General features: G+C 58.5%; 1 protein-coding gene across 5 annotated transcripts in view; it reads left to right on the plus strand.

Annotated features, from left to right (window-relative positions):
* Window positions 1-19,252, plus strand: part of ARHGAP44 (Rho GTPase activating protein 44) — a 136,676-nt gene that overhangs the window by 116,373 nt on the left and 1,051 nt on the right. Inside the window, exons 17-21 of one of the 5 annotated variants that reach the window (XM_066364914.1) lie at window positions 7,864-7,881; window positions 8,552-8,779; window positions 11,556-11,713; window positions 14,482-14,859; window positions 17,007-17,058. In XM_066364914.1, the coding sequence (XP_066221011.1) occupies window positions 7,864-7,881; window positions 8,552-8,779; window positions 11,556-11,713; window positions 14,482-14,859; window positions 17,007-17,014 (790 nt within the window). In that variant the 3' untranslated portion in view covers window positions 17,015-17,058. Of the gene's footprint in view, window positions 1-7,863; window positions 7,882-8,551; window positions 8,780-11,555; window positions 11,714-14,481; window positions 14,860-16,846; window positions 16,942-17,006; window positions 17,059-19,252 lie in introns of those variants that run through there. The other 4 variants (XM_066364913.1, XM_066364911.1, XM_066364912.1 and 1 more) reach the window with 4 other exon arrangements.

The following is a 19,252-nucleotide window of genomic DNA, read 5'->3' on the forward strand; positions in this document are numbered from 1 at the left end:
AGTACCCTCCGAAAAGCAATCCAGGTGACCGCTGAGAGAGTTGTGAAGCTCAGGCATTCCAAGGCCGCTGGCCCCCGTCGCGTGCGGGCGGGCGGGGACCTGGGATGGCGGTGTTTTCAGCAGACGCCGCCTCATCTCGGAGAAAGTGCTCCCGCTCTCCCACTCTGTACACGACGCGCCCGTTCCGCGTCAGTACTCTGACTGAGAGCTGAAACGGCTTCCCTATAACGTAAGGGCGTAGAAGAGGCACTACCTAAGGTATTTATACACAAGGGGAATGTATCGTATGCATTTTAAAATCTGCCTTCCACTTTGAATTAATTGGAGGGTTTACTGGGTTAGGGTGAGCCTCACTGAGTTGTCTGACGGACTGGTTACATATGTTTGAGCTGCAGGGAGCTTGTAGAGGATCCGTTCTTAATCAGCTTGAAGAGAAACAGAAACCTCGAGTTGTAAGTCAGTGTTTCGGGGGGGGGGGGGCGGAGAAAAAGAATTTGTATCCATTGCGTCCCTGTGTGATGTTAGCCATAACCGGGGAATTCTCCCCACGTGTCCCCATTTCTGAGCTTTTAGAATCTTTGAGACACATTTCAGTCTTTAAGCTACGTTTAACCCCTTGAAATACTGGTGGTTGCTTTTATAGAACTGTTTTTTTTTGTTTGTTTGTTTTTTTGTGGAGGAGGGGGTCAGGTTAAAAAAGAATATATTTACTTATATCTCAACTATTCCTTAAAAAAAATTTTAAAGAAGTTTGGAGAAGAAAAATTGGATACCATTTTCCTGGGCTGATGGCTGTTATGTCCTAGACATCATAGGAGATAATTTGTCCCCATCCCCAGCGCCTGGCCCTGATGCCTTTCCGATTCACAGTGACACAGGGCGAGTCCTGGGACCGGATTTTAGTAGCTCACATGGACATTTTCCATGATCATGGTAGGCAGAATGATGCCCCCTCCAAAGATATTGGGCCCTAGGCCCCGGGACCTATAAATATCACCTTATTTGGGAACAGGGTCTTTGCAGATGTGATTAGCGTAGGGTCTTGAAATAGAGAACTCTGGACTGTCGGGGTGGGTCCTGAGTGTAGTAACCATGTCTGTCGTAAGAGGGCAGCAGAGATCTCGCGTGCACACACACAGAAGGGGCTCTGCAGACAGGGCAGAGAGAGATTTGAAGATGTGGCCACAAGCTAAGGAGTGCTGACAGTTACTGAAGAGCTGGGAGGGGCAGGGAAAGGGATTCCCTCCTAGAGGCCCTGGAGGGGGCACAGCCCTGCTGGCAGCTGGATTGCAGCCCAGTGAGGCTGATGTTGTACTCTGGCTTCCAGGACTGTGAGGAGAGGAGACCTTGTGGTACTTGTGATAGTGGCCCCGGGAAACCGGTCCGTCTCCCCTTCAGCTACACAGCAGCGGCTTCCTGGGAGAGACGACGGCAGGTGTTTGCTTTTCTCCCCACTGAGAGCTGAGGTCTAACTGGTTTTCTCCCCACTGAGAGCTGAGGTCTAACTGGTTTTCTCCCCACTGAGAGCTGAGGTCTAACTGGTTTTCTTCCCACTGAGAGCTGAGGTCTAACTCTTTTACTCGCTTAACTAACAGAATGTGGCAGACGTGGTATTCTAGGTCGGAAGAAGGCTTGTCGTTCATGCCCGGGTCTCTGGGAACACTCGCTCTTAAGAACCCAGTGACGTTGCTTTGTGGGGGGCCAGGAAGCCCCTTGGAGAGAAATCGGAGCCCCCAGCCTTCCTCCCCGAGCTGAGCGCCGAGCGCACAGCCAGCCCCCACTGACCAGCGCTGAGATGGAGCCATCTCAGCCAACTTGAGCAACCTCGGCTCGCCCTGTGGAGAGCGGACAGCTGCCCCGGCCGACTTGGCCAGAACCGTGGAGCTGTGACCTACATGGAGAAGCCACCAGGTTTTGCGAGTGTTTTGTTATGCAACAAAAGAGAGCTAGAACGAGCTCTGAGAGGAGAATCCCGTGCCCTGCTTGTCGCCCACCCCCACGCCTCCAATCTGATGGAATTGGCCAGTGCTCAGATCGGGGCCTCGGTACTTCTTAGTGTCCCAGACACGGTCGGTGTGTATCTGGTGCTGAGGACCACTGACTCACAGAAAACCATTGCCACCCTGGATAAAGAATTTTGCAGTGATAACCATTTAAAAATTGTTTTTCAGAACTTTCCACTTAGAGCGATACAGTGTTCATAGGTCACACCCCTGCTGTGCACGCCCCTCAGCGCCCATTCGGAAATTCTAGGGTGCAGGTTGTCTTGTGTGGTTAATGCCTTGTTCGTATTATCTTTCTGGTTTGTTTTGTGGAATAGTGATACTTGTTTTCTTAGACCATTCTTTCCCAGATAATATATGACAGGAAACTTGCCAATCCCTCCGTTTTTCTGACGAGGGCAGCAGTGTTACCCGTGGTTCTAGCGAACTTGTTTTCTGTTTATGCGAGACCTGCTTACTGCCTCTACCGGAGCTAGCCCACAGGTCTGCACGCTCACGCCCACTGGGCAGGACGGGCCTGTGGGCCTTGCGTGTCTGTCAGATGCCCGCACTGGCCGCATCCGAGCAGCAGCTGAGCAAACTTGTTTTATTTATTTATTTATTTATTTATTTATTTATTTTGTATTTTTCTGAAGCTGGAAACAGGGAGAGACAGTCAGACAGACTCCCGCATGTGCCGACCGGGATCCACCCGGCACACCCACCAGGGGGCGACGCCCTGCCCATCCGGGGTGTCTCTCTGCCGTGACCAGAGCCACTCTAGCACCTGGGGCAGAGGCCAAGGAGCCATCCCCAGTGTCGGGGCCATCTTTGCTCCAATGGAGCCTTGGCTGCGGGAGGGGAAGAGAGAGACAGAGAGGAAGGAGGGGTAGGGGTGAAGAAGCAAGCAGATGGGTGCCTCTCCTGTGTGCCCTGGCCGGGAATCGAACCCGGGACTTCTGCACGCCAGGCCGATGCTCTACCACTGAGCCAACTGGCCAGGGCCTGAGAAAACTTGTTTTCTTAAAGAACTGGTGGGGAAGCCCAAAGGTGAGAGCAAGGAAGGACACCAGCGACCGAGCTTCCTTGCTGGCCCCACATCTCCGCCCTGCCCAGGTGGTCACCTCCCCATCTCCACTGCCCTGCCCTGCCCAGGCGGTCACCTCCCCATCTCCACTGCCCAGGTGGTCACCTCCCCATCTCCACTGCCTTGCCCTGCCCAGGCGGTCACCTCCCCATCTCCACTGCCTTGCCCTGCCCAGGTGGTCACCTCCCCATCTCCACTGCCTTGCCCTGCCCAGGCGGTCACCTCCCCATCTCCACTGCCCTCCACCTCCGCCCCTTTCCCGTCGGCCGGCAGCCACAGGAATCGGACAGCGCTTGCCCATGCCCACTGCCCTGCCCTGCCTCTCGTGCCCGCTCCCTTGTAGCCTGCTTTCGGTGCTGCCTGTGTGCCGCTCTGGTTCCGGTCCACATTCTCCACGCCTGCCTGCTGCCCAACACACCTGGCCACGGGTGGCAAGGCCATGACAGCGTCTGTGAAGCTGCCCACAGACCCGTGGATCGCCATGGGATGCCAGTCTTTTTCACAGAGATCGCAGTGACCCTGGCTGTTTACACGCAGAAGGCCAGCGCCCAGCTCCACAGGGTCTGGTCCTCAGAGGTCCGCTACCAGAGCCAGCAGACAGCAACCAAAACACCGCGAGCATGTCTGCACCAGAGCTAGCAGTCTCCCTCAGCGCTCAGCTGATTCTGCTGGTGGTTATACTGGGCCGGTGGGCGGCACCGGAAGCTGGAGCCTCATGAGTGCCTGAAGTACGGGATTAGCACGCTGAAACCATTTCCTCGCATGCATGACTTCTCAGAGTTGTTACCTGCCTCCACCTTCCCATGAGCTGTTGGGCTAATTCTGCAAACACAAAGTACGCTAAAGCCGAAACGGGCTGGCCGAGGACAGGGACGGCTCGTGGGGGCGTGGAGGACCTTCTGCAGGGGGAAGGGCCGTGGCCACTCCTGAGTGGCCCTTCTGCACCCTCTCACAGTTAGGATACTTCTATTCTTCACTTTCTTCCTGCCCTGCTGCCCTGGGCAGCAGTAAGGTGTAGAGCAGGGGTCCCCAAACCACGGCCCGCGGGCCGCATGTGGCCCCCTGAGGCCATTTATCCGGCCCCCACCGCACTTCCAGAAGGGGCACCGCTTTCATTGGTGGTCAGTGAGAGGAGCATAGTTCCCATTGAAATACTGGTCAGTTTGTTGATTTAAATTTACTCGTTCTTTATTTTAAATATTGTATTTGTTCCCATTTTGTTTTTTTACTTTAAAATAAGATATGTGCAGTGTGTACAGGGATTTGTTCATATTTTTTTTATAGTCCGGCCCTCCAACAGTCTGAGGGACAGTGAACTGGTCCCCTGTGTAAAAAGTTTGGGGACCCCTGGTGTAGAGGCTTTGCGAAGCTCCCCTCTGCTACCTGCCCCAAGGGGGGATGGTGGCATACACTGTGTTCCAAATTCATTGATGATAAAGCCTGTGGTCATGAAACTGTCAGAACTATTGATCCAGGGGACATATCTGGGTAATTGTGGGTGTCAGGGTCCTCCGTAGGCCCAGCGGTGGAGGGTGGACAGCATGTCATGGCGCAAGGGGTGGTCATTTTACCTCAGAAAAGCCGGAACCCATAATAAGCTTGCCTAGAAAGTCAGCCCAGATGGCAGTGGACAACCTGACTCATATTTTGGGTTTAGCTTGGTCAGACGGAGCCTGAGAGTCTGTTGTTGGCTGAGCCCCCCACCCCCTCAGCTTCCAGAGTCCGGGATGTACCCATTGCAGATGCTGAGACTGGCCCCAGCCGCTGTTTGTACCGAGAGGTAAAGAGATTTGTGGTGATGTATTCAGGAGACGAATTAACCCTAAAGGAGCTAGAAATGACCTGATTCTGGTCTCGCTGGCCGTGTGTGCGGTAGACGAAGTCTTCAGATACTAGGTCTCCTGTCATTCACCTTGGCAACCCAGGACACTATAGGGTGACTCCACAGGCCCCTGCCACTGCTACGTGGCCTCCAGTGTCATCTTCAACATTCCCTGAACTCTCAGGTCTTTGCTGGCTATCTGCAGAACCACCCAAACTCCCCGGCGTCTGCATTTGGTGGCTGGCCCGCTTCTTGTCTCCTTTCTCCTGGCCTTTGCCACACGGAACGTATCTCTAGAACAGAAATCAAAACCTTCTAGATCTCTGCAGACTTGAATTCTGCAAAGCTGTAAAGTGGCTGGCACCTCTGGCTAAGTATGTGCCCAGCCAGGACTCAAACCGCACTGCCCATGTCTGTCCTGCAGAGGACAAAGCACAAACAACTGCTCACCCTTGACAACGTCTTACCTGGAACGGGCCACAGCAGACTGCTGCTCCCTGAAGGAGGCTAAGTATGTGCCCAGCCAGGACTCAAACAGCACTGCCCATGTCTGTCCTGCAGAGGACAAAGCACAAACAACTGCTCACCCTTGACAACGTCTTACCTGGAACGGGCCACAGCAGACTGCTGCTCCCTGAAGGAGCCGTTCCTTTGGTAGACACCTGTTCTTGGAGCTGGATCTTCCAACTTTCAGATTTCGGGGTGAGGGGCTGTTATTATTATTATTATTTTTTGCTGGAACAGGCCTTTGTCTCTTAATTCTTAAGGTTCTGAATTCTACGTTTCCCCCGGGATGGCCTGCGAGATCACAGAGATTAAAACAAGAAGGCCGCTTTCTTTCCTCCGGCAGGAAGCACTTGCAGATCTAACCTCTACTCCCTTTCCCTACCCACCTGGTGTAAGAGGAACAACCTCTTGGGGAAAGCCTTTGAAAATGCCGAGTATGAACTGGGGGCCAGCTGTCTCTGAGTTCACATGCTAGTCCTGTGACCTGGGGAAGCTGATCTCTGAGCGCTTCTGTTTCTTTATCTGTGAAATGGGGGAACAGTCGTGAGTGCCACCCTGAGAGTTGTTGGAGCATTACATAGAACTTCCCTTATGAAGAGTTCAAAGGAATGCCTGGTATAGGTTACCGTTAGCTGTTTCTAGTGCGCACGCTGGATCTCTGACTTCTTAAGGTGCGCTTCTTCACCTGGGAGGCTCCCGAGCCCACCCTGTTCTCTGATGTCTCACAAAAAACACCTTGAATGTTTCTCCACCTTCCCATGGAGCAACGGGGTTAATTCTGCGAGGGCAAAATACACTAAAGCAGCGGTTCTCAACCTGTGGGTCGCTTTAGGCGACCCCTGTGTTTTGGTCGTTCGACCCCCGCCGGGGTCGCGACCCACAGGTTGAGAACCGCAGCACTAAAGCCAAGAGGGGCGGGGCGAGGACAGCGGGAGCCTGCAGGAGGGTCCCCGTGCGTGCGTGCGTGCGTGCATGGACGACCTGTGGGTGGGAGCGGTGGCCATTCCTGGCTGAGTCTCCCGCACCCGAGGTTGCTGATGTTGGGATGTAGAAGACGCCCCACCGGCCCTGACCCTGAAGTGCGTGCCTGTCCCCTCCGCACTCCCAGCCTCTGCCCGTGAAAAGGGACTTTCTAAGTGAAAGGGAATCGGTAAGGAAACGGTGAAACTCAGCATCTTTTCGGGCTCCTTCCGTTAACGGCTTGCCGTGGGGAGACGTCTTATGTACCTGCCATCTCCCCGACCTTTGCAACTAAGGGGTACCAGTTCCCCTGTCCCCAGGGTAGTGTGCTGCTTCTTGCTCTTGGCCGCCTGATACATTCCAAAGCCCCTGAGCATCGTACGATACTCCCTCGCAGTTCAGTGTAAATTTCAGGGGATGCAGCTGGACCCTGCCCCAGACTTTTGGGTGGCCTCCAAGAGTGGTTCTGGATCTCCTAGAGAAGGTGCTTATTTCTTGGTGGAGGGTCCTTGTGCCCAAGATGACTCTGAGAGCGCTGGCTGGGTCCTGGGAGGAGGCTGACCCCCGCTCTCCAAGGTGCCTCCACAGAGCCATCGAAGGCAGATGAGCAAGTTAACAGTGACATTGGACGGGGAGAGGTCTCCGGGGACCCCACAGAGTAGGGAGTGTCGGGACGCTGTCCCCGCCCCGGTGTGGACTCAGCTTGGGGCCTCACCTCGTCACTGTGCACCTCACTGCGGGCTTATTGCCTTAAAAGGACCCCAATTCCACCTGCTACAGTCAATCTCCAAATTTGACCCCCTTTTAAAAAAAAAATCTTGCTGCATTTTCTACAAGGTGAAATGTGACCTTTTAGGACGGCAGGATTTCATGGTGTCATAGATCTGTGCTTCTGACCAGTGGGTGGAGAGGTGAGAGCGTAAGCGCACAGTGGGCTCACCCACACCCACTGTGCCTGGGCCTGCTGGGGACAGGTGCCGGCTGGGAGCACACGTTTCCTGTTTCCCGGAGTAGATGACTGTATCTGCCCTGGACAGTGGATCTATTCGCTCTTGCCTCAGTCAGTGAAGGCCTTGGCGAGGTACCTTAGTTCCAGTCCCTCCTAGCCCAGAGGGAAGGGAGTTCACCGCCTTCTACATCGTGGGACCCACACACAATCAGATGGCTACTCCACTTCCATCAGTGAGGATGCCCTCTCCTGCCCACTCCACTTCCATCAGTGAAGATGCCCTCTCCTGCCCACCCCTCCCCGACCCCTACACGCACCGATATCACCCCTTCAGCTTCTCTCTCCCTTCACCTGTGAGCTTGGCAGGATAAGATTTGTTTCCACCCATACAAGAAAAGAGTCACTTTCATGACGACACCCCAACCCAACTGAAGCCATGTCTTGGCACACTCTGAGCCCCACACTGAGACCCTGACCTCGACGAGAGACAGCCTGCCTGTCCACAGGGAGGCGTAGTTTCTGTGACACTAATATCTGTATGTTTCTGTCCCTGCAGCCTTAGGAAAATCCAAAGGTACAGTATCGCCGGCAGCTTCCGGCCGCGCTCGGTCTCCGAGCTCAGCGAGCTAGGCCGTAGCGGGCTCTGCCCGAGGGTGAATGTGCCCTGTCTGGTGGCTTGGCCGACTTGACTTGAAGCTGACTGTTGCCCTCATGACAATGCAATCGGAGCAGAGAGTGACCGTGGGCATGATCGGCCCCTTCCCTGCAGTGTAGACAAGCGGGTGTGGCCTGCAGAGGGGTAGCAGCTTGGCCAGGTCCTGGGGCCAGCGCAGGAATGCTGGCCCTGGCCTTTTGCTAGAATGGCAAGTGACAAAAAGGATGGTCCTGCTGATGGGTGCCTGTAGTCCCATGCTGCCCTCGTGCCTGTCCTGCTCCCTGCATCCCCAGCTGGGAGGGGTGAGTGCCCCCCTGGGGGGCTGCATTCTGCCCTGAGAGATGGGCTGGCACTGGCCGAAGGAGGCCACACAGCCTCCAGCGGGCATGAGACCGGCCGGGCAGCCGGGCAGCGGGGCGGTCAGAAGTGCCCTGCGCCCGGCCCCCTGGCTTCCCTGGGCCCAGCAGGGTGCTAAGGCCGCGTTGCTGTTCTCACACTGACTTTGCTTTTGAATGTGTCCGCTTCGTGGGGGAGGGAGCCTGTCGTCTGCCACGCGTGGATAAGCACGTGTCTTTGTGTCCCTCACCAGCATGGGCGTGAGGGTCATGGACACATCCTGGGTGGCCCGAAGAGGCTCGTCCGCAGGCCGCAAGGGCTCGTGCGCCCCGCCCTCCGCGCAGCCCCCCGCCCCGCCCGCAGAGCCAGCCGCGCCTGCGCCTCTCCCCTCGCCCCTTCCGGAGCTGCCCCCGGAGGACCCCGCGGTGCCCTCGCTTTCTCCATCCAGCCTGGGCCTGCAGCCCACGGCTGAGCGGACCAGGTAAGCCCCGGGCGGGCTGCCTGCGGTGCATGGGAGGGCCGGGTCCCTGCGCCCACGCTGGCCTCTTGGGTCCCCTCATTCTCCCCCACACCCCGCCCCATCCTCACCATCTCCAAGCATTCATGTTGGCTTTCTGCGTCACGCTGGCTCCCAGTAAGGCGTCCACAGGCCCCTGACTCATCAGACGGGGCTTCGGCTTTCCAGGAAGGGCACCCCCAAACAGCACAGGTCTCAGGCGGCGGCTTGCTGAAGCCGCGGAGGGATCTCGGTTCCCGCCCCTGCCTAGGCTGTTGCCATGGTCCTACTCCGAAATTTAGAACGTCAGCATTTCTCCTTTTCTCTCCTTTACCTTTAGATTTGTTGGGGCCATTTTTACTGCTAACACGGGTGCAAATCAGGGTCACCTGTGCAGCAGGCGGCACGGCCGTATCTCCATGCTCCTAGGGGAAGGCGGAAGAGGGCACGAGCTCGTTTATCTCATTACTAGTTCAGGGAACGTTGGTGGACAGCCGTGTCCATCCAAAGGTGACAGATGCGATCTGTGCCTTGAAGGCGTGCACATTCCAGTGAGCAAATCCTCACAGAAGGATTACGGCACGTGGTCATAGCCGGGGTCGCAGGGGAAGGAGGCTGGCCGTCCCTAGCCCTCCCATGCGGGGGAGGGGGGATGTTGTCCATTTGTGCCTGCCTGTCCTCAAGCAGCAAGTCAGAGAGCTAGGAAAGCATTCTGTCTTTAGAGGGCGCAGCAGCCCCCCTCCAGGGCGGCTGCAGGGAAACTGGGAGACTTTGGGAAGCCGAACCTCTCAACCTGATCCGTGCTCAGGGGCGCGCACGCGCGTACAGCCTCCTGCCCCCCTCCCACCAAATGAACTCTTGCCGCTTTTTTTTCCCCTTCAACAAGTAGAAGGTAGTTTCCCTGTGGAATGGGAAAATGACAAAGGGAGAGGAGGCCATCACAGAGCTTGGAGACGGGAGCTGACGCTGGATGAGCTGATGGCTCCAACTCAGAGGACAAGAGGGGCAGGCCCCGGCCAGTGGCTGGGTGCCCGCCAGGCTTAGGGCCACTTGAGAGATGAGGACAGGGGGAGCGAATGTGGTGGAGAAGCAGAGGTTGATGGCGGACAGCCGGTGAGGTGGAGGATGGAAGGAAATGGACGAGGCGGAGCTTTGCTGGCAAAGTCCCCTCTACAGACATTCCCTGGTCTGCTCCTGATCACCCACGCGATGCCTGAAAGTGCATGCCAAGCAACATTTGACGTAGAAATGAAGTTCTGGAAAGTGCCCCTCCAAGGCGGGTCCCCGGGCTCTGAGACATTGCTGGCACGTGTGGACGGTGGCCTTGTGGAGTCAGGCCCTCCCGGGAGGGGGCACGGCCCACTGGTTTTAGATCAGTGACTTGCTCTGTGGTCACGCTGCCCCCCCACCAGTAACCAGTCCTGTAGCTCTGCTTTGGGCGTCAGTGTCCGTATTTGTCTTGTCCCCTCTCACTCTCTCCACATGGACGCTGCCCGGTGCGGACCAGTGTTCCGTTGCTTTTCTGTTTCTTTGTTTTTTATTTTTTCCACTGTTTTCTGGACATTTGCAGCCCAGATGACGTTTCCTCTGGTTGCTGGATTCCTGTTACGGGTCCCATTCCCCCGAGGATGGCAGCCCCCCCCCCGCCCTGCCCCGTGGCTTGTGGGTTGTGGCTTGCTCCTTCTCCCCATTCCCCTGCAGGTCTGTCCCCTCACCCCTGTCCCCGAAGGCTGGTGACTCTCTTCAGGCTCGGCCTCTGCACCCTGCCCCTCTGCTTGGCATGCACTCCGACCCCAAACTCTGCTTCCTGCCCCTGTGCACCCCAGCTCGCTGAGCCGTGCGCCCCAGAACTAACCTGTCCCCAAGCATGTGGTCGCTGTGCCTCGTCTGCCTGCCGTGCTGGAGGGGGGGAGAGTGAGTGCGGGTCAGCCTGTCACTTGCTGTCCCCGGGCTGTGGAGTGGAGTGTGAATAGGGCACTTGACCCTTCGGAGAATGCCTGACAAAGAGCTCGCCGGGCAGGGTGCCTCCTCACTGGGACCTGGTGATTCAGGCTGTCCCTTTATCAAACTGAAGGGAGTCCAGAGGCCCTCGGGGCCATTGACCCTGATCACCCCTCTAGGCCTGGGGGGCTGGGGGACTGGGACTTGAACAGCCCCTCTTTCAGCGGCACAGCCAACGTCTGTGTCAACTTGATCATTTGCCAGGACCTGCGGAGGCTGTGGATGGGTCCCCAGATTCCTCCCCTGCTTGGGGGTGTTATGGGGGTTCAGAGAAAGCCGGCAAAGGGTTGGAGAGCCACAGGCATGCAGCTCAGCCACGGGGGCCCGAGCCCTGAGCCCTCATCCAGTGCACGAACACGAGAAGTCCTCCTGCTCTGGTCTGCGGTGGGCACAGGAGGGATGGAGACGTAGCCGTTCCAGTGTCAGTGTCCAGAAGTCCCAGTGTTGGTCACAGGACAGGGAGGGAGTGCCAGGGGCCCCATGCCCTTGCCCGTGGTCTCTGGGTGCAGAGAGGGCAGAGGCGCGAGGGGAAGCCGGCAGTGCGCGCTGCACAGAGGAGGAAGTGGGAGTGGGACCCGGGCCGTCAGAACCCAGGAAGGGCCAGGCACCGCTGTGAGCATCGTGAGGACTCGAGGAAGGGCCTGAGACACAGCAGAGCTGCGATGGACTTGAGCTGGCCTAGAAAAACGCACGTCCAGTCCTCAGTGCCGGTGCCGACGCTGCCGGCTCCAGCTCTCTGTCCTGTGTGCTTTTGTTGCAGCACTTCCAAGAGCAAGGAGCTTTCTCCAGGACCTGGGCAGAAGGGAAGTACTGGTGCCAGCCCGGGCACGCCCTGCGCAGGGGCGCAGCTGGGAACACACCCGGGCGCCAGCCCGAGCCAGCCGTCTGCAGACCAGAGCCCTCACGCTCTCCGGAAAGGTACGTCCTCGCCAGCCTCCACGTGGTTCTCGGGCCACGGACAGCGGTTCTGATCTCCCCGGCTCGGAACATCCTCGCAGAGACCGTGTGTGGTCCAGGGAGACAGTCCTGGTCTGTGCGTCAGAGGGTTGGGAAGTAGACCAGCTCAGAGAGGGATCATTTACTCATCCGAACAGTGGGCCCCTCAGGGTGTTTACAGGGTCTTGCTTTCTGTGCATGAAGATGCGGTGCAGTGTCGCTGCTCGGGATGAAGCGTGTCTTCCATGGTCCCTGCCAGGTCCCATCGCCATCATTTAAGACTGTAGAGTTTTCAGCGGGAGCCTCCTTTCCGGAGAGAGTGAGGGCTCTGGTCTGCAGGTGGCTGGTAGGGCTGGTGTTGCTACCTTTTTTTTTCCTATTTTATTTTATTTTATTTTATTTTTTATTAAGTGGAGGGGAGGCAGAGACAGATTCCCGCATGTGGCTGGACCGAGATCCACCCTGCAAGCCCACTATGGGGCGATGCTCAGCCCATCTGGGACCTTGCTCTGTTGCTGAGCAACAGAGCTCTTCCTGGCACCTGGGGCAGAGGCCATGGAGCCATCCTCAGTGCCTGGGGCCAACTCGCTTCAATTGAGCCATGGCTGCATGAGGGAGAGGAGGGGAGGAACAAGGGGGGGGGGGTGGGTGGAGAAACAGATGGTCACTTCTCCTGTGTGCCCTGACTGGGAATCAAACCCGGGACTTCCACACAGTTGCTCTACCACTGAGCCACTGGCCAGGGGCCGTGGTGATGTTTCATAAATTGGAAGCTGAAGGAAGTCTGTGCTTATCTCAACCTTTTTGTTTGTTTATTTGTTTTCACCTCTGCTGTTACTTTGCAGAGTCTTCAAATTGTTAAAAATAGCATATTGTTTAATTTATCCTCAGTTCAGACCTTTCTAGCTTGTAAGTGTGTCTTAGCTCCAGGACTGTGGAACGGGGCTGGCTCACCTTAGCCACACACACCTTCCCGCTAGGTGGCTTTCCAGTCTTCGCGGCTCCAGGCCGCGGTGACAGTCCCATTGTCCCAGTCTTCTCTGTCCCAGTGCTTCTTGTTCGGCTCCCACTCAATCCTTAGGGAGTCCACAAATAGCTATAGGGCCCTACTGTGTGCAGAGCTCTGAGGATGTGACCACAGGCGAGCCCCTCCAGAAAGGCAGAGGTGGGACTGTGACACTGGGTGGCGCTGCTCAGGGCACGGTGGGTCCCGTGGGGCACCCTCAGGGACACGGGTGTTGGGCCACAGCGGTGGTGGTGGGATCTTCACACTCCAGGGCTTTCCTCCCGCACTCATAGGTTCTCCTCACGGTCTGGAGATAGACGTAGTTCACTGGCCGTGTTTGTACGCAAGGACTTGAACCCTCCACCCAGCCCTACAGCGCAGGACGATGGCTATTGTTCTGTCCAGGGGCATCAGGGCTCCTGGTTGCGGCCAGCTGGCTTCCTCTTGCCAACAGGGGGACAAGCTGGCCTCTCCGTTCTCACAGCACGTCGGACCTATGATGCAGGGAACGCAGCCTAGAGTGACCCCGGTCCCGTCCCCAGGTGGCATCCAGTAGCTCAGTCGTCATTTCAAAGATACCACTTCCTTCTTCACCCTCCACTGGGGCACTAACGGCGCCCTTAGCTTTGCTTTTCTTTGTTTTGTTTAACCCCTCCATGTTTTGACACCACAGCCTCATCCTGTAACTACCCAGAAGTGGTAAATGATTAGAATAGATTTTGTTACCTCGTGGGGGGGGGGGGAGCAGGGGAGGGAAAGAGTCCCTGATGCTCCCTCGAGGGCTTAAAGGACAATTCTAGGATTGGTGGCACCACTGTCTCAAGACCTCTGCCCGCACATTCGAGTGTGTCAGCCTTCGAGTGCACCTTGCAGTTGAGAGTATCAGGCACGTGTGGTCCCTGAGCACGAGCGAGGAAATAAAAAGGGACATGAAGTCCACGCAGAGGAGGTCGGGCGGCGATGGGCGCACGGTCACACCCACAGGGGACGGTTCTGGAAAGAAAAGCGCCTCCGGCAAGTCCCTAGAACTGAGGGGAAGGACGGCACTGCCATGGAGCCCCAGGGCTTCCGGGTCCGAGGATCTACCTGGCCACTGGGCAGGTCCAGCCAAAAGTTAGCTTCCCGTTTTGATGACGGTCATCCCGTCCAGGGTCCACTGTCACGAGTTGAACTCTTAAGTGTCCTCTGTTGGCTGATGCACTCTTCCTCGGATACCTCTGGCCACTCAGTCGTGGTGAGAGAACGCAGGACACGGAGACGCTGCCCGCGGTGGGAAACCCCTCTGTGGTCTGGCTGTGTCTGTGCGTGCGCACGCGTCTGTGTATACGTGTGTCTGTGCACATGCGTGTGTGCATATGTGTGCACGTGCGTGTATGTGTGTGCGTGTACGCACGTGTGTGCATGTGTGTGCGTATGTGCTCACGTGCGTGTGTGTATGTGTGCACGTGCGTGTATGTGTGTGTATGTGTGTGCGTGTACGCACGTGCGTGTGCATATGTGTGTGTGTCTAGCTCGCGGCAGGAATCCAGAGAAGAGGAGGAGAGATTAATGAATAGGTGGGAAGATATGAAAACTAGCGATTCTAGGTGGAGTTTTTGTCAGTTGTATCGCCTGCTCTTCGGATGCCGGGGGCTGGGGGTGGCGAGGGTGGGAGGTGGCGGAGGGTGTGTGGGCGGGGCACGCGGACCGCGGGCGGCGTGTAACGGCCTTGTGCATCGCTGTTCTGCTGTGTGTTTCTCCACAGCGTCCAGGAAGCTGGCGCCCATCCCCCCCAAGGCCCCCCCCCAGCCGGGTGCAGTGACCGAGCAGCCCGCCGGCCAGCCGTCCCCACTCAGCCTGTCTCCCACGCCGCCCAGCACCCCGTCCCCCTACGGACTGAGCTGCCCTCCAGGGTACCCCCTGGCCACGGGCCAGCTGTCCCCGGCCGCCGCCGCGCCCCCTCTGGCCTCCCCTGGCAGCTTCACGAGCACTTTAACCAAAGCGCGGCCCACCCCGAAGCCCCGCCAGAGACCGACCCTGCCGCCCCCGCAGCCGCCCACCGGGAACCTGTCCGCCTCCAGCCCGCAGTCTGCGGAGCACCCCGTGCTGGACAGCATGTCCCCGGGGGAGAGCATGTCTACAGGTAAGCAGGCTCCAGCTTCCTCTGATGTTTTGCCGTGGGCCTGAACGCAGGGTACCGGCGGGAGGGACCGCCGGCGCCCCTGCCAGCTAACAGATCCCTGTTCGCCGTGAGACGGCTGTGCCGGCCTCCTGGGTCCTTCCCTGACGGTCTCCGCGGAGACCCCCTGAGCCAGGGGAAAGCAGTTCGGGATGGATCCTGCAGGGGGCCTTCTTAGGGGTGTCTCCCGATATGCCCACTGCATGGGGCTCTGTTTCTGAGTCGGAGGCCGAGTGTCCTAAGTCCTTTGGGGAGGTGCCCAGGAGAGGCTGGTCGCTGAGCTGCGGTTGCCGACCGGCCACCACAAAGCCCAGGTGAGCTGTGGGCGGCTGTCTTCGGATAGAGCCCAAGCCTCTAAGTCGGTACAAACCTATGCCTTGAGGTTAGATGCTAAGACCCAAAGACTTCATTATTTCTTTTTTCCATGTTCACGAAATAAGCCTAACTAGAAAAGTGTCTTTCTAGCCACATATATTTAGAAAAGGCTCAGTTTCAAAACAGAGCTGTGCTCCCTGGTTCTTAGGAGGAGCTAATTGGAGAAGCCCACAATGGCTACATTTCGTTTTGCTTTCAATTTTAAAATCAAAGATGGGGCTACTTTCCCCTCCACCCCTGGAAAAATGTGTCAGCATGAAATCATAGGCACAGACACTTAGCAAAAAACTTTTATTGCTGGAAGAAGACATTTTTGAGACGCCTCCCCCAGGCCCCGACCCCGTGAGATTGGAAACAGCACGTCACAGAGCTTCCCTCTTGCGGGAGGCGGGCCTGCTGTCGGGCTGCGTCTTAGAACAGAGCCCGCTGCGCGTCACGTTGCCGGGCAGCAGAGCCGGACACGCCCACTCCTGCCGTCCGGAGTCGCAGAAGCTGAGGCCGCTGGGAAGGACTCACGCACCACACCCCACCACGCAGACGCACACACGTGCACTGACCGCACACCGACGCCCCCACCACATCCATGCACACTCCACACGGACGCAGAGAGCCGTGCGGGCACGGGGATTCCCCGGGGAGGCTGTGCGTTCTGTGCCCACGTCCTTCTCCAGGAGCGATGGCCTTCCCGTGACTGGACGGCAGGCGTTGGTTAGCCTGCCGGGGACAGCGCCTCGCTGCCCGTGACCCCCATCCTGTTTCATCGCATAGCACATATAAACTAACGACCGAAATTCTGTGGCACACCAAAAAATACATTTTTTTTGCTGATCTAATAACAAAAAAGTAGGTATGATTTTGATTAATTCACACCAGATGGTAATTGTTGTTATGTTGGGGGTTGTCATTTGTTTTCATCTGACACCCCGAGGGAAGAGAGGTCAGTGCCCCTGGACTGAAGAGTCAGGTGCCGCTGTCGGAGAAGTCTTGCGGCATGCCCCCGGGCGACGGAGTGTTTGTGACGGGTCAGGAGGTTTCAATGTTGCGGGGTGCGGCATATGACGGATGTGGGAAGGACAGCCGGGGTCATCTCCACCGAGGTGACACAAGAATTAAGGACAGCCTTCCCTGAGAGATGGCTGTGACTGCCCGTTCCCACCAGTAGGGATGTGTGACCTCAGTGGGCCCTGACAGGAGGGCTCAGGGCCACACCTGGGAGCTCACTTGGGGTCACCTTGAGGTGCCTAGCGGGCTGCTCCTCCCAATGCCTCCGCCTGCCAACGTCAGCGGCCCCCGACCTCAGGAAGGGACTCAGGATAGTGTTGAGTCTGAAGCAGCAGAAGAGCAACGGACACCACAGCGCGGAGACTGAGAGAGAACAGACTGAGGAGGAATTCGGGGCAAAAGACAGGCAACAGGAAGCACGGGGGGGGGGGGGGGGGGACAGGCCCTGCCCCCACAGCTGCATGGGGAGCCGCACAGTCCCTTTCCAGGGCCCCCGCTGAGGGGCTGCGGGCCCGCGGGAGGAGTAGGTCCCCTCCCGCACATCCTGTCCTGTCCTCATGCTCTCCGGCTGCAGACTGTCCTGTGTCCTGGTCTGTACCGGCCTCGGGGCCAGAGTTCGAGCCGTCATGACCTGGTGTGGCCCGCCGGACGGGGACACTTGGCACAGTTCTTGTGACGTTCTCGTGTTGTCGTGTTGACGCCTCTCTCCGAATCCTGTCGTTGTGTTCTTGCAGCTGTGTGACATGCGTGCCGCGGTTTTGGATACGTGTGAGGGGGATGTTCAGGGTAAGCGGTCCCAGCCTCGCCCCGCCCCCGTCCGTCCCTGCGCCGCCCTAGTCACCCCCGCAGGCCGGGCCCGCGCCCCGCCCCCGCTCCGCGCTCTGCATGTGGCTCAGGCCTGCATGGCGGCTTCCCTGCCGGTGCCCGCCTTCCCCGGCCTCTGCAGGAGCTGCCGGGCCGCCAGCTCGGGGGGCTTTCTGGGTCACTGGCCAGCTTTTTGGCCTTGTCTTCAGCAGACAGGGGAGAAAGCCAGGCAGAGAGGCTGAGCTCATGTGTCTCCCACCTTCTTTGGTCACCTAGCTCAAAGTCCCTTCCTGTCCCCATGGTTTAGACTTGAAGGCACAGCAGGCCAGTTCCTCACATGACGGTACTTTGGTTACTGCCAGGATGTCCGCGGAAGACTGCTGTGCCCCGTGCCCGGGGACACTTCTGCAGTGACCCCTTGGTTTAGGGACGTGTCCCATGCGGGGCTGGCCCGGGACGGGAGCCGGGACCTTGTCTGGTGTGCGTGCCCGCCAGCGAGCGCCCCTCTCCTGCGTGAAGTCCGGCTTGGCCTCCACCAGGCTGAGGCCGCTGGCGGACCCCGAAGGACCCCCAGGGTCAGAGTGCCCGCGGAGTTCGTTTTCCCCAACTCAACTCAGAGTGTGTGAGGACACGTGTACCGGTTCCTGCCTGGTCTTCCAGAAGGGGCTGGTGCTCCAGAGGCAGAAGACCGAGGGAGGAGGTGGAAGACTGCAGGAGGGGCAGGTGTTTCCGCCCCGAGGGGCGGGGGTGGGGGTGGGGGAGGGGCAGTCGGAGGGCTCTGCCTCCAGTGGGCACCCTGGAACGCTGCAGAGACCAGGGACAGGCATGGCAGGGGGGTGTCCAGCACCCAGGCAGGTCTCCTGAGAGAAACTTCTAAAGCTGCCAGCAAAGCAAGAAACAAGCCCCCCCCCAATATACACCCCCCCCCCCCCCCCCGCAGCAGCACCATCATGGGGCTGCCCCCTCAGGGCTCTCTCTGAGGGAGCGGCCAGGGTGACAGCTGAGCAGCGTTTTGTAAGAGCCGAGTACTGGGCTGTGCCTTCACGTAAACCATCGTCACCCTGGCTGTTCCCCTGTGACTGCTGGGGCGCAGGACAGCGAGCCAGACACCTGTCTGGGGTTACGCTCCTCCTAGTGGCAGAGAAGGGGTTTGGACCCCCAGCCGGAGGGCCTGTGTCTCACCCAGCCTGGGAGGTCAGGGGTGCGCCCTGGCCGGGAGTGGCCTCCCCCTGGGCCCCAGCGATGGGCCCCAGCAGTGCGGGTGGGACACAGGCCGGTGTCCGGCCTGCCCACGTCCCCCCCCCCCCCGGAGCAGGGAGGAGCAGGGGGGAGCAGGGAGGAGCAGGGAGGAGCAGGGGGGAGCAGGGAGGAGCAGGGGGGAGCAGGGAGGAGCAGGGGGGAGCAGGGGGGAGCAGGGAAGAGCAGGGGGGAGCAGGGCCACTGGCTGAGCTGAGCCTCAGATTCCGGAGTCTGCTCCCTCACCAGCTGGAATGACATTCTGAGGGCTGTCCGAGGGCGCAGGGGGACAGAGAAGGCCCTTTGTTGAAGAGCTTCCGTGTTTGTATACTGTCTTTTAGGATTGTGTCCAAATGTCTGTCTGTCTACTTGGTATGGCATTCTTTGGGCTGAATGTTTGTTTTACCAAAAAAAAGTCAACACAGAAGAGCAATCAATACCACCCCCTCCCAGTCCTGGCCCCAGGCTGGTCCCCTCCTAGGTGTCCTTCCTCATCCCCTGGAGGGCCACTCCAGGCCCAGGCTGACGGCCAGCTGCGTGGAGGAAGCGCTGAGCAGGCCAGGGAACGGGTAACTGAGGCTCAAGGGCCAGGGGCCGCAGCTCTGGGCTCAGCATCCAGTGCAGAGCTGGTCCAGGGCCCCGACCCCAGGAAGCGTCTCTGCCGGCTCCCACGTGCCCCGGCGGCCACAGGGGCTGAGCCCTGTCCCCTCCGCACGCCCTTCCCGGTCAGCTCCCAGCAAGGACGGCCTTTTCCTTCCCCCTTCGGGGGCTGCACCTGGAGGCGGGCCGCGTCCCGAGGGCTGAGGGCTGGGGTTTCCCTGCGGGTGGGGAGCCAGCAGTTTGCTGCGTGCTGCCAGGCGCCCCAGTGAACCCCTCTGCCTGGCCCTTCAGCCATCCGAAGTCGACAGTTTATAGCCTTACCGTGGGGTGCCGTGCACCT

This window comes from Saccopteryx leptura, chromosome 2 (genome assembly GCF_036850995.1).
Source record: "Saccopteryx leptura isolate mSacLep1 chromosome 2, mSacLep1_pri_phased_curated, whole genome shotgun sequence".
Lineage (NCBI taxonomy): Eukaryota > Metazoa > Chordata > Mammalia > Chiroptera > Emballonuridae > Saccopteryx > Saccopteryx leptura.